At 43.7% G+C, this 14,976-nt stretch overlaps 1 protein-coding gene across 1 annotated transcript in view; it reads right to left on the reverse strand.

Annotated features, from left to right (window-relative positions):
- Window positions 1–14,976, reverse strand: part of TBC1D9 (TBC1 domain family member 9) — a 128,106-nt gene that overhangs the window by 32,124 nt on the left and 81,006 nt on the right. The window contains exons 7-13 of the mRNA XM_061142395.1: window positions 12,260–12,466; window positions 10,651–10,821; window positions 9,875–10,025; window positions 7,914–8,128; window positions 5,670–5,787; window positions 4,249–4,534; window positions 3,769–3,898 (exon numbers count right to left, since the gene is read on the reverse strand). Coding sequence (XP_060998378.1) covers window positions 3,769–3,898; window positions 4,249–4,534; window positions 5,670–5,787; window positions 7,914–8,128; window positions 9,875–10,025; window positions 10,651–10,821; window positions 12,260–12,466 — 1,278 coding nt within the window. The remainder of the gene's footprint in view (window positions 1–3,768; window positions 3,899–4,248; window positions 4,535–5,669; window positions 5,788–7,913; window positions 8,129–9,874; window positions 10,026–10,650; window positions 10,822–12,259; window positions 12,467–14,976) is intronic.

The following is a 14,976-nucleotide window of genomic DNA, read 5'->3' on the forward strand; positions in this document are numbered from 1 at the left end:
CAACGGCTAAGTAGATCCTCTCTCTTTGCAGTGGTTGTTGGGTGCCTTGCAAATCAATTAGTGGTTTCAAAGACTTCCCACTAACCAGACTCTACTGGACCCATTGACCTCATGTCCATATGTACACCTACAAGTCCATCCACATTCTATCCAGACACACCCCCTTGGCTCTGGCTTTAATGCTGGGGAGCTCTCGTCTGCCTTGTGACTCTGCCACTTTCTGTGTGCCTTGGGAGAACTGACTCAACCTCTCTCAACTTACATTTTAACCTTAAAATGTGTGAACATGGACCTGGTGGGGCTACTGATGAAGCACCTGGCACCTGTCCCACACGAGGTGGGTTCTCCATGAGTGACAGCTATTATCACCAAAATTAATAAGTCCAACACATTAATCTGAACTTTCAAACTGTCTGTCCTTGTGCACAAACTCCTCCTTTTGTTTTATCAGCCACCTCCTTTGCCCACTTCAGTTCAGTTCAGTCCCTCAGTCGTGTCCAACTCTTGGCAACCCCATGGACTGCAGCATGCCAGGCTTCCCTGTCCATCACCAACTCCTGGAGCTTGCTCAAACTTAAGTCCATCAAGTCAGTGATGCCATCCAACCATCTCATCCTCTGTCATCCCCTTGCATAACATTTCTCAAATGCTCCGGGTGGGTCAACTTGAACATGAAGAAACTCTGTGGTGATCATGTGCCTGATGTAATTCTTCTATTAATGTGCTCTGTGTCTTCCAGGAGGCTCATCTCAGTCTATGGATTAAACCTGAAGGCTGGGACTTTGTCCACCATGTCTGTGTATCTAGCAAAATGGCACACAGGGCCCAAACAGAAGAAAATTGTCTCTCAAACTGCCCCTCCTTCCAGGAGGGACTTGGGAGAACTTCACAATGTGTGAGATTTCCCCATGAGGCATTTATGAAGAAAATTATCATATCTACTCATCAGCAGAAAGGTGATGGACCTGCAGCATCCTGGGATCTCAAGGCTGAATGTGCTTTCGGTATTCTTCCTACGTATCTATTTTCCTGGCTAACTATCCTGAAGCACGGAAAGCAAGGAGTCATCGGCTTCAGAACACTGGTGTCTGTTGTATAACCGGGTTAAAATCCGCCTAGGCGTCTAGTGGCCCCATTCTGCATCTAGGGCAGTGACTCTCAGCCCCCACTGGGCTCCAGAATCACCTGGGAACTTCTGAAAAGTATTTCTTCATAGGTGTCATACCAAGATACAAAGGGAACTGGTCTAGAATGGAGCCTAGGAATTTATATTTTTAAAAGCTTGGCTTAAAAAAAAATGTTTTTTAAGGAATTTGAATGCACAGGCAGAATTGAGGACCACCAATCTAATAGGAGGCAGCAAAAAAAAAAAAAGGAAAGGCAAGACTTTGTGGTGTTGTCTTTAGGATGACCTATTAAGGCAATGGGGATTTCCCAGGGGGCACCAGTGGTAAATTACCCTCCTGCCAAAGCAAGAGACCTAAGAGATGCAGGTTCAATCCCTAGATTGGGAAGATCCCCTGGAGGAGGGCATGGCAACCCACTCCAGTATTCTTGCCTGTAGCATCTCAAGGACAGAGGAGGCTGGTGGGCTACAGTCCATGGGGTCTCGCAGACCCCGACATGACTGAAGCGACTTGGCAAATGCACACAGATGAGGCATTGGGAAGGCACTGAAGGCTTATTAGTACGGCGGTGCCACTAAGCAAAGAGAAGACAAAAAGCAAATCACTGCATTGAAAGAGCAGGTGATGTAGACATTGGTAAAAATAAACAAGGGTGTCTTCCCAGGCAGAGGAAGGAAACTATGGCTGTGTCCTGTGATAGGACTCTTGGCAGCCTGAGGGGCGCCATTAGGGACCAGACAGACAGGAAGGAGATGAACACCAGCTCTGGTCTTGCTTCCATTCGCCACTCTTTCCCATTAAAAACGGGCCACATGTTGACCTCAGCGAGACCTTAGCTTATCTGTTGTGAAGAACAAAGCTGAGTTTCTATATACCAAGCTTTATTACTTGGGTCTAGAATTCTCTTCACAATAAAGGTTTCGGGGGATGCCTTTAGAAAAACAACCCACAGCTATAATAATAACTATTGCTTTCAGTCACATGGGCTCTTTTTCTGGGAAAATAATCATTCAACATTTCTGATGGAGGACTATTAAAAGTCCTGGGGCAATAATTTTTTAAAAAATGCATTATGATAATAACCAGTTTTGGAGAGAGTGAAGTCAAACAGTCATCCTTAAATCTCTACTAGTGAAAATTTAAACGAGGAAAATCTATACAGAAGCCGGGGTAGAGTGTGCCAGGAGCTTGGAAATAATTAATACTTTTTGATCTATTACTGGAAATCTATTCCTAAGAATGGACTCCAAGAAAAAAATCAGAGATGTATTATTTGTGTAGAAACTTTTATATAATACATAGTATCATACATATTACATATACATAATAACACCATACAAATTTGCCAATATGGTACTGAAAATTTGAAAGCAATCAAAGTAAATGTCCAACGAAAGGGATCAGCTAATATAAGGTTTGGCGTCTCATTAAAGCAGAATATTAAGACTCTATGAAAACTTGCCAACAAACAATATATTAAATATCAGAGAATGTTTGTCATGTATTTTAAGTCAAAAATGGGAAGTTACAAAGCACTTATAAGCAGATACTTGTACTAAGTATAAATTTCAAATATAGAAACATACTGGAGGGAGATATGGTGAGATGCTCACAGGATACAGTTTTTCTTTCACATGTGTTCAGTCTCTACATTATTTTACAATAAACATGCATTACTTTTATGATGCTAAAACACACCCCAAATGTTTTGTTTTTAATATGTATGGAGTGCTAACAAAAATTTTCTGAAATAATAAATTATCAGCCTTTCTTGTATTTTGAGTTAAGGGCACACATTCCTGAAAACATGTCTGGATCCACACCAATTTTTTTTAAAAACACCTATTTTCTTTTAATTCTCTTTAAGAGAGATTTTCTGACCTCAGCCGGAGGTCACCATCTCTCTAGTATCCAGGCTGCTGCTAGCTGGAATGCTGACAATCACCAGTCACACGATCCCAAAACATCTAGAGAGGACCTGGTGTGCCCAGCAAAATACTCATGTTCTTCCTTAGTGATCAGGAAACGAACAAACCACAGGTATTGTGGGTCCTGAGTCCTCGGAATGCCAAAAACCACAAGTGCTATGAGGTACACAGCACCACTAGCTCTTTTGTGGAATTCAGGACCAGAACCGGGGTCACTGTGGACCAGAACATACCTTCCCCACCCCGGGCCGAGCAATCTGAGAGGAATCCTAGAAGTCTGGCTCTTCTCTGGGAGGAGAGAGTATTCTATGTGCTCCCCCCGTAAGAGGATTGGCTCGTCTACTCCCCAGGAGACCCAAGGACTTGGCATGAGCACAGGGAAGGTCAACCTCCCCAGGCCTGCTTTCAGCAGCCCCTCCTCAACCCACCCAGAGCTGAAAACGAGCCACTACTTGATCAGCTTACAAAGTGGGCAAAGCCAAGAATTGCATGAGCGGGTCATGCAATCACTCCGTGGTGTCTGGCCCACTCATTCAGTGGCCCTCTCTGAAGCTCAAAGCTGTCAGCTGGTAGAGAGCTGCTTGCTTCGACAACCAGTTCTCAGAACCAGGAGGGAAGCAGGGGACACCCTGGGTTAGCGATGGAAGTGTGTGGCGTACACCAGGCGGAGGCCCTCTGAGCACGCAGAGTGTTGTGACCCCAGGCAGACCTACCTCATAGGAAGTTCTGATGAGTCTGAAAATGTCAACCTCAGGATAGGGCTCCACGTCATCAGTGAGCAGCGAGTGGAGGTGAGGGATGGGGGGCAGCGTGCTGTCTTTATTGGTCACGCTGTCCAAATACCTGAAGAAGAATGGAATCCCGAGTCACTGGGAGCTGAATCTGGAATTCCCCCTTTATAGCTGTCCACCTATTTTCTGCAAACTCCGCATATCAGAAGGCTAGAATTTCCTTAAGAGTGAATGAAAATCCCTTCACTTTTTAAAAAAATTTTATTATTTTTTTAAACTGAAGTATAGTTAACTGTCTTCACTTCTAAAGTCAAAGGAAAAAAAAAAAAACAATCTTCAACCACACAGAGAAGTGGGCCTTATGTTAACCATCAGGGCAAATAAGACTCACAGAACCAAGAGAAAGACAGATGAAAAGTATAGAGAAGAAAACCTAAAGATAGTTTTCAAGGTGAGAAATACCTTCCCAAAACGGTCATAGCCTCCCCATCGTCCTTGCAGTTCAAAAGCTTGTCTACATTTGCATCGAGCACAGCTAGGGCCAACTGGAATATCACTTTGATTCCTTCATAGAAGAAACAGTCGACGACCACCACTGCGCTCTCAAAGGGCATCACGCTAAGAAACAGGGTGAGGAACCAGGACAGGGAGATGGTGGAGATGACGCCCAGGTCCTGCATGCAGTCGTAGAGCTGCGGGACATAGTCCCGGGCCAGCTCCTCGAAGACACCCTGGTCCACCAGGGCACCTGCAGCGGGGGTGGACGCAAAAGGTTATGGTTAACCAACAGCACCTTCTCACAAATGAACCCAACCCAGTAGCTTGATGAAAACAATCCAGTTGACAACCGCTACTGAGCCAGAACTCTAATCACTACGTTACGAGACGAAGGTATCAGCACAGCCAAGTCACCAGATGAGTTCTGACTGCAGCTTCTCTTTCTGGGGCCTTCCTCCCTTCTTCTTTATCATAAAAGAGCAATATCATCACACCTCTAAGAGCTGTGGAAAAGGTCAACTTACAAGATCTTCCAGACACACAATTATTTTCCTGGCAACATATGTTTGGCTAGGCATGAAATATACATCTAAGTAGGTTCATTTCTTGGCAAACTCTTAAAAAAAAAAAATCACTCTTCTGGATGCTTGGTCCCCATACAGGAGTTGTTTCTTTAAATAATTGTTTCCCGCCCCCCCCCCCCCCCCCAAATTATAAGCATTCCAGCTGTACACATTCATGATCAACTTCCTGAGGTTTCTGGAGAGTATTTCCAATGAATCTACTGTGCAAAAGTTTAGAAATGAAGACAGAACAGAGGAGAGCATGAAGTACACCTTTTGCTATACTAGCAATGAAAAGCTTGTCCTGCTAAAATGAATGTCTAACACTGGAGGGGATTATATGGAGAGACACCAATAATTTATTTAAATGCTCAGCATCACTGCTTGCTTTGCAGTGAAACCAGTTCTGAAAAATACCTTAGAAACTGAGCTCTGAATATATTTTTATATGCTATTCTGCCCACTCCTTTTTTGAATCCTTCTGCTTTCCATAGATTCCAAGCTCTTCATGAAGGCACTATTAAACCTTTTGGGACTGATGATCTGTGTGCCTGGTGTAGCTCTCACATGCCACAGACACCCACATTGAGTTATTTTCTAAAGCAGTGAGACGTATATTCTTTCCAGGGGGAGAAGCTCCAAGGTGCTCCTTTGTGTATAATCTATATTGATTCAAGTCCTCTCATTCCCATTTTGGAAAATGAGTTGTCTGACACTCTTTTGGCTAATGGCGACTGGAAATAGGGTTACAGCTGGTTTCCTGGTTCTAGAAACATTTTCCTGATGAGATAAGGGTTATAAATTAATTGCAGCCTCACGTACCAACCACCCTGGTGTTGTAATAATCAGGGAGCATGCGTTCACACAAAGCCACCAGCAGCCAGAAAGCTTCCTCCTCTTTGGCATAAAGCAGCAGCACGGATGTGACAATGTTCATGGCCTAAAGGGATGAAAGAAGATGTCATCAGATACATTTTAAATACATCAGACACATTTTAACATATGAGCAACTTTGTTAACCTGAATAACAACTGAGTTAGTCCCAAAGGAGCCAGCACACTTTTTCCCCAAAAGAACAGATAATAAATATTAAAGGCTTTACATACACACATTCTTCTGAGTTTTGTTTTGTTTACAAGTTTTAAAAAATGTAAAAACCCTTAGAACTTCAGCCTGCTAAGTGTTTTGCTTTTGTTTGTTGTTGTTTTGTGGGTTTTGGTTTTTTGTTTTTTTTTTTTTTTTTTTTTTTTTGCCTGTTAACTGTTAAGGGCTCCATGAACACCAATATGCACCAAGGACTGGGCCCCCCATGACCACAAATCCTCATTCGAAAAACTATGTCCAAAGCCTATTTGACAAAGCTTTTAACCTATTAGTCGCGGTGTTTGTAATCCTTAATTCGGTGAGGTGAATATTTCCCTTTTAATCTTCCGTAATTGTTTCTATCACCAACTACACGTGGCTTGAGGCACTCTTCAGGGAACAATGAAACCTTTCAAAGTTGAAGTCCTCGCCCATTATTTCCGACTGGATAAGGATGGTAGTGATAAGTAACAGGGGTTTAATTCTAAAGTAATCTACTTTATTAAAAGATATTATCAGCTAGCTCATAAGCACTCCAGGCTCAACTACTTTAATAGTCCTCTTAATTAAAAAGAGGATGATCAAAAGATAAATATGAACTCTATTATATTAGAAGCCAGCTCCCGCCTGTACTTCTTTTGATCCTTGAGAAACCGGTTAAGTCAGTGTTCATCAGATTCCTACAATATAAATGTTGAAAAAGGAATTTTGGTCTAATAGGCTCTTCCTTCTAAGCCTGACTCAACAGGTGCCCAAGTGAAATCATTAAAATTCCACTTGAGAATTAACCTGCCTGCTACACGATCATGGTCATGGCTGGTTTCTTAGTCATTCAAGGTAAGTTTCTTTTGAGGCTCTACTTGGTAATAGGCTCTGGACTAAGTACTGGGGAAAAGGAGGGGGCAGAGTGGTGACAAATCTCACAGGGCATAAATCCAGGGGTCAGAGAGATAAAAAAGATGTAAAGGTTGATTAATCAATTTGGAGGTATATTTTAAATTAACTGATATCAAAAGATAAAATGTACAGGGAGACCTGTGATCTGCGTGGATGTGTGTATGCGTGTGTGTATACAGGTTTTGAGGAATTAAACCTGCTTCAGGTTTCAACTAGATGGTCAAGGAAGGTCTCTCTGGGTACATATGTGGCCTTTCAATCTAAATCAATCTAAGACACTATCTTAGAGCTTTCCAAATTGTGCTATCCATACTAACATATACAAGCAATCATTGTGGTTGGTATATGGGCAACATTTTTAAATAGTGAATTACATATTTATTTTAGTGGGCCTTAAAATATAGCCATAGCATATAACAGCTACATTCTCAAGGACATTAATTGCTTAGGAGTTGCAAAGGGTAGGAGCACTGGGGAACCCAGAATGAAGAATTAAAGGCTTGGTGCCCAGATATGCTCATGACCAGTTAGTGACCAGCCAGGCCACCAGACGGTGGTAGATCCAGAAAGGGCACTCTTATCCCTTGGCTCCTCTGCTCAGGGCGGTATTTCTCTGCTCTGGGAGACCGTGCTTCCCAGAGGACATCTGACAAGGTCTAAAAACATTTAGTTGTCACAAGTGGGGAGCACTGGCATTTAGTGAGAAGATGCTATTAAACATGTTATTAAGCAGGAATGTTAACTAAACATTCCCCAAAGCACAGGACAGCCCCACACAAAGAATTATTCAGTCCACAATGCCAACAATACCAAGGTCAAGAGACCCTGGTGCAGCAATTGCTCTCTTAACCATAAAGCGTTTCTTCTTTTTAAGGAAATATTTATTTATTCATTTGGCTGCACCGGGTCTTAGCGACAGCATACAGGATCTAGTTCCCTGACCAGGGATCGAACCCGGGCCCCCTTGGAGCATGGAATCTTAGCCACTGGACCACCAGGGAAGTCCCCCATAAAGCCTTTCTTGTTACTTACCAGCTGGCAGAAAACATTTTTTTTTTTTAAGTCTTACCCATCTGTGACATTCACCTGGCAATACCCTATGTTAGGATTTCGAAAAGCATAAGCAGTCAAGACTCTCCTCAGAGCCGCGATGCCCATTTCGTTCTGGAAAGCGGGGTGTTCTGGAAGCGAGCGGTGCAGGTCCCTCTCAATCTCCTCCGTGGCGAGGTTGTACTTCCCCATGGACTTCTCCACGAGGTCCTCATAGTAGCCGGGGTGGGTGGCCTTCTCATTGATGGCACCTGGGAGACACCAAACGGACCCAGCATCAGAAGGTGGGAGCCCGGGCCTTGGTCTGTAATTGTGAGTGCCTGACCCGGCCTTCCCCTTCCTCCTGTGAGGACCCGTGTCACAGCCTCAGCCAGACTGTAACTTCACTCCCGGCCCCCTTCCCTCTTCCCGCTCCACTGGAAGCCGGTGGCTTAAAAACTTCCCTGTACTCTATGATCCCCTGGAGGAGCGAATGGCTGCCCACTCCAGTATTCCTGCCTGGAGAGCCCCATGGATGGAGGAGCCTGGTGAGCTACAGTCTACGGGATTGCAGAGTCAAACACGACTGAGTGATTCTCTCTCTCTCTCTCTCTCTCAAACACACACACTCTATGATATCACTTATATGTGAAGCCTAAACAATAGTACAAATGACTGTAGACAGAGAACAGAAATAGACTCACAGACACAGACGACAAATTTATGGTTACCAAAGCAGGGAAGAGGACAGGAGAGGGACAAACTACAGTATGGGATTAACCAGTCAGACGACAGAGAAGTAACAAGGATTTACTGTATAGCATAGGGCATTATAGTCAATATCTTGTAATAACCTATAAGGCAAAATCATCAGAATTAAAGGCAATGGGTGGGTATGCTATACATCTGAAATTAACGGTACTGTAAAACTATACTTCAATTTAAAAAAAATAATGAATTTTTTAAAAACCTCCCTACACACACACAAACAAAAAGTCCTCCCTAAGGTAGAGGCTTCCAACCTAGAAACTGTGTTCCACAGGCAACCCAAAGGGGCTGCTCAGAGAAGAACAGGGAAGTGGGCAGAGAAAGCCAAGCAGAAGCCTCAGCTGTCTCAGTTCTCCAACCAAGCAGCCTTGCTTGCGTTTTATCGGGGTTTTCCTTATGATTTCACTTGAAAAGGGATGCTTTGTCTCTCAAAACAAGTTTAAAAACTGAAATTATGAAGGGCTCACAAAGAGCCATATTGAAGAGTAGGAGGAAGGATGAAGAGGGACTTTCAGAATTGCAGGGGGCAGGGACCATGTTCCTGGCAGTGAGGAGCCACTGTTGTGGAAGGGAGCTCCTTGGTGCTGGGCAGGAGGATGCAGAGGTGGGTGAGAACCCCTGCTTTGACATATCTGCATCTTATGATTCTTAAAGACAGACAAACCCTGGATGCAAGCACTTAACTATGAATCTAGTTAAATATAATTTATTTAAGTATAGGTTTATGTACACACACACATATACATACATACAAATATGTACATATAAAAATACACACATATGTATGTACATATTATATAATTAAATAGGTACTTATATGTTAAATATGTGTACATATACACATGGGCTTCCCAGATGGCATAGTGTTTTAAGACTCCACCTGCCAATACAGTAGACTTGGCTTTGATCTCTGGGTCCAGAAGATCCCCTGGAGTAGGAAACGGCAACCCAAAACTCCGTATTCCTGCCTGGAGGATCCCATGGACAGAAGAGCCTAGCAGGCTACAGTCCATGAGGTTGCAAAGAGTCGGACACAACTGAAGCGACTCAGCACACATGCATATATACAGACACACACACATATGTAATGACAGGGTAAACTGATTTGCACTTCACTGATTAGAAATTAGACCCCTGGGTTGAATTAGGGGTTGCATATTTGAAATAGCCCTGATGCACGATGGAAGGCTGAGGGCAGCCCCGGGGCTCGGCACACTCGGAGGAGTGCTCCCACTCCAGCCCCACCGTACCAGACAGCAGCAGCCAGAGCTCCCCACGCATGCTCTCAGGGACACCCTTCAGCACCAGCTCCCGGGTCTTTTCCGTGCGGTACATGCAGATCCCTTGCCCGTACTCTGCAAAGTGAATCTTCCAAGCTTGCTCTTTCAAAAACTCTTTGGCCTGAAAGGGATGATGTAGCATCATTACACCCAAAGTAGTTCGAGAATGGTCAGGACAAGTTTGATGGAAAGTCAGAACATTTTCCCTGGAGAATGGAGCTGGTAAGTTCTGGACAGAATTCATGAGAACGAAGAACTCATATTTTCTGAAGACCTTCTGTGACCTGACCCATATATCAGAGCCTGTGGATCTGCCATGAAACTTTCTGGCCTGGAGTCAGAATGCCACTTCCCTGAGGTGGGTCAGGAGAATGCAAATGTTACTTACAGCTTTATGTCTACACCTCCAAGTGAAACGGAGTGGATGTTTGTTAAACGTGGGCTGAGACATTATGTACTTACTTGTTGGTTACTTGAGCAACATTAAAACACAAAACTAAAAAATGTCACCTGCATATAGAAGTACATGACCTATCTCCTTTCACAATGAAGCCACTCTGAAACCCGATGACATACAAATATGTCATTGTATGTTATATTTATACATCATTTGTATTTTTAAAAAAATATCCTTCACTTGTAGGAAACTATCCAGTGACACATTGATGAGTTTATTTTAAAAGATTTTTAAAGAAACATTCCTGATCTAATACAGAAAATTCCAGGCAAGAGGAGGCGGCACTCACCAATTTCGGGTTGAACTCCTCGGGAGACCGCCGCCGATACATGGTCATCAGGGTCTGCGTGGCCGTGGGGACACTGTTGCCATTGAGGTTGAACTGGCGCTCGCCATCAGCATCAGAGCTGGTGCTCCTCTGGGGACTGGAGGAAACGAGGCTGCTGGGCCGAGAATACACCTGCCAAGGCAGAGCACCGAGAGGCGGGGACGGTGAGAGCTGCAGAATCTACTTCTTCAGCATCCTCTCCTCCACCTTTTTGTGCTCAGTCGGGTCCTACTCTTGGAGACCCCATGGACTGTAGCCGGCCAGGCTCCTCTGTCCATGGGATTCTTCGGGCAAGAATACTGGAGTGGATTGTCATTTTCCCGACCCAGGGACCAAACCCCGTGTCTCCTGTGTCTCCTGCATTGACAGGCAGGTTCTTTACCACCGAGCCACCTGACTGTCCTCTGGACAGACACTAATAGCTTCCCCATGGTTCCCAGGAGGTGTCTTGCGAGGTGACGTAGCAGGAGGAAGCCAGCAAGTCAGCATTTTGGTGAGAATTAGATGGGATCATACGCCACAGAGCTTCAATGTGTCCAATAGGTTTCCTCTGTGTTTTATTTTTTGGCTGTGGTCCGTAGCATGAAGGACCTTAAGTTTCCCAATCGGGGATCAAATCTGCATCCCCTTCATTAGAGGCATGGAGTCTTTTTTTTTTTAATATTCATTTATTTGGCTGTGTCAGCTTTTAGTTGCAGCACTTGAACTCTCTAGTTGTGGCATGAAAGGCTCAGTAGTTGTGGCACTCAGGCTTAGTTACTCCGTGGCATGTGGGATCTTAGTTCCCCAACCAGGGATCGAACTTGCAACCCCTGCATTGCAAGGCAGATTCATAACCACTGGACCACCAGGGAAATCCCGGCATGGAGTCTTAACCACTGGATTACCAGGGAAATGCCTCCTCTGTATTTTAGACTCATTTTTACAACAAACTGGTTAGACACTTATCTCTCTGATTAGTATGCATGCAAAGCATGACGTGGTTGAATCAACTGCTGATGGGACCACCCTCCTCACTTCCTATCTATCTAGTTTCTGGTGCCTCAAAAATGCCCACAGAAGCTTGGAGCAGGTAAACAGGAGCTCGCCAGCTTTACAGCATATTTTCACTGCAAGTCGCTTCATCATTTGAGCTAATCATGTATCTTTCAGGGCCCAGTTTCCCTGGCTGTGGGTTCAGAGCCTAATTCAATAGGGACACAATTCATATTGTATCATAATAAAATCATCCTAATGATGTTGTATTTCAGCTTTGAGACTTTACTGGGTGACCTCTGTGTAATTCCCAACAGAATCACTTAGACGAGAGTCACTTGCTATGTAATCAGGACAAATCACTTCGTAACGCCTTCAGTGGTGAAAGAAGAGGGTGAGATTAGATGTCCAATTCTATGATCCTAAATACAAACACCGTGAGATGTAAATGAGATGTCTGCTCTGGACATCAGAGTAGCTGGTTCATCTCAGCACAGCTGCAAAGCTTCAAGATCAAACAAAACAGACCAGGAGGTGAACACTCTCCAGGGAAGAGAAATAGGATGAACCAAACCCACAGGTGCCTTCCACCGACCTCATCATCCGAACTGTTGTAGCTTCCTGCGAATTCTTTGTCTGAGTATATTTTGGAGGTCGTCTGCTGCAGGAAGTCAGAGATCCTCTGCACCAGAAAGTCTCTGTCCTTCAAGTTGGCAAAGAGAAAGGTCATCCTGTTCCTGGTGCTGATGGACAGAGGACTGGGGAGCACGCTGGAGCTGTCTGCCTTTTCTACAATCGTCACCTGGAAAGAAACAGGCCACCAAGAGCATTACTGCCCAGGGATCACCGGACGGCAACCTCTGAGCGCTGAAGATGCTGAGCACTGGAGAAAGAAGTGGACTCAATCTCAGCAGGAACTTCCATATTTTATTGAGGCAAGTTGAGATTCCTGAAAGCTGTCCCAATAAAAGAAAACAGCTCAGAACAAATGAAACTGGAACCGGATTATCTTGCTGGAAGTTATAAATCGAGAGTGAGTCCCCATCCCAGCCCCAGGAGACATTTGGCAACATCTAGAGGCACTTCTGGCAGTCACAAGCAGAGGGTACCACTGGCATCTCACAGGTGGAAGTCAAGGATGAAGCTAAACATCGTGCAGGGCACAGGACCCAAGTCAGCCCACCCCAACACAGCATGGCCCAAGATGTCAACAGCGCCAAGGCTGAGAAACCTTGTTGTAAAGAAATTCTTTGACTTTCATTAAAATTTCATGGAACTTTAACAGGGAGGACTCTTAGCTGGTGCTTCATCTCTAAGAGAGAAACAACCCACGATACTGGGTCCTTTTATTAGCTTAATGTGGACATGGCTTTTAAAACACCACCAATCCTTCAAATGTCTCATTTAGACTCCATGGCTTTGCATTCCTCACCTCTTACCACTTCAAAGTTTTAAAGGCTTGATTTTGAGCAGACATGACGTAAACAGCTTAATTGCAACCCTTTCTGCACGGGCTGACTGTGTGTGTGTGTGTGTGTGTGTGTGTGTGTGTGTGTGTGTGTGTGCGCGCACGCGCATTTGTGCATACTAGTATGTGTAGTAAAGTAAGTCTACCACATCAGGAGAAAAGCAAAAATAAGGGACATGTGTTTCAGCTTTGAAATGATGGCATGTATTTGCTGGTTTATAATAGGATTTTCATCAACTGGAAACTAAGAAAAATGCACTACAACTCTTTTTGTTAGCACATTAGGAAGAAAAATCTCAAGGCCAGGCTCTAGATAAATGGTTTATTTGCAGCAGCGCTGATTGTGTACTTAAGAGTTTAGTTTCTTTCCCATCTTCATTTCCACTGTAAGCAGTCTAGACAGGTTCAACTTCAACCTCTGCATCAGCATTTTCATGTGAAAGACATTTCCTCCGAGCAGAACTTTAAAAACCTTTCTCCCTTTCAAGGCTAAGTAACCTATTGGAATTGCCTAAAAAGCTGCAGGGTCACAAGTGCAAAACAGGTATTACTGGGGTCCATAAAGGGAAAAACTGCAGGAACTGAGTTCTGTTCTCAGCTTCTATAAACATGTACAAGTTAGATATATATTCATACATTTTTCAAGGAATATTCTTAGATATGTAGAGTTGTACCTAAGAGTTTTTTCCTCCAAAGCTAAAGAAGCTAGAGAAATTGGTGGGGGTCAGGGGGAGAGGGGGAAGCCAACTTCTTTATCAAGAAAAGGATTTTCCCATGATACTTCAGACATATGTTAAACAATGCTTATTTTAAAAGACAGATAAAAGCTCCTTTTCTCCCAACAGATTTTTTTCTGATTGTTTTAGTCACCAGGCATCTGCAATTAATGACAAGATACCAAGAGGATGAAAGGTTCAAGTTCTGTACCTAAAACACAGATACCTTGTGCTCGTGATGAAATCTGCATGGAAGTCTAGTATCTAGCAGGATCATGAATACAGAGACAGCAAGAAAGCACCTACAGAAACCCTAGGCAGCTTCCCACGGGTTAGCATGTATTTTTCACTGACAAACAAGTTCTAGTAGAATTCTACCCCTGAAACTCTGCACCTCCAGGAAAGTGTAATAGCTTCACCAGAATGTTCTGCACAATGAGACACATTTTCATCACCAACTACAATTGTAAGATAGCTTGAATCTAATCAAATCTTGGTGTTTCATATGGAACATTTACAAGGTAATTTATAATTGAAAAAAAGAAGAGAGACTACATCTAGACACGCTAATGAGGACTCTCATCACTTTATCCTCTTGCTGCTAGTTCAGACTTTTCTTTAAAATCTACAGCAACATGATACTGTGTAAACATTTAACATGTGTCGATTTACTCTACCTTAAGTCTGCATGCAGAATGTATATTAACAATCTCCAGTCAATATTTCCACTTATTTATAAAAAATGAAATACAACAGCAATCCCTAGTCTACACAATTCCAAAAGGAGCTGTTCCAAGGAGGATGCAAGGTTCCTTGAAGCTCCTACTGATCAATCAGCTTAACTCAGTTCATGGAGCGATCACTCTCTGCTCAAACAGACCTGGATGGAGGGTGGGAGTCCTGCCCTAGTGCATTTTTGTCATTATATAACCTGGAGTAGGAATAAATGCAAGTCCTTTGCTTCTTCCATTAGTTGAGGTTTAGGATTTACCATTAATACATCTCAGTGAGTCACTGGGGTAAAAAAGGGCACTGCTGTCTCATTGGGGGTTTCTTTCAAGCCGCACCCTCCGACCACAACACACTTTTCTTCTAAATGCCACCTATACTATCCTCCCCCATCTTCTG

Source organism: Dama dama, chromosome 5 (assembly GCF_033118175.1).
Source record: "Dama dama isolate Ldn47 chromosome 5, ASM3311817v1, whole genome shotgun sequence".
Taxonomy (NCBI): domain Eukaryota; kingdom Metazoa; phylum Chordata; class Mammalia; order Artiodactyla; family Cervidae; genus Dama; species Dama dama.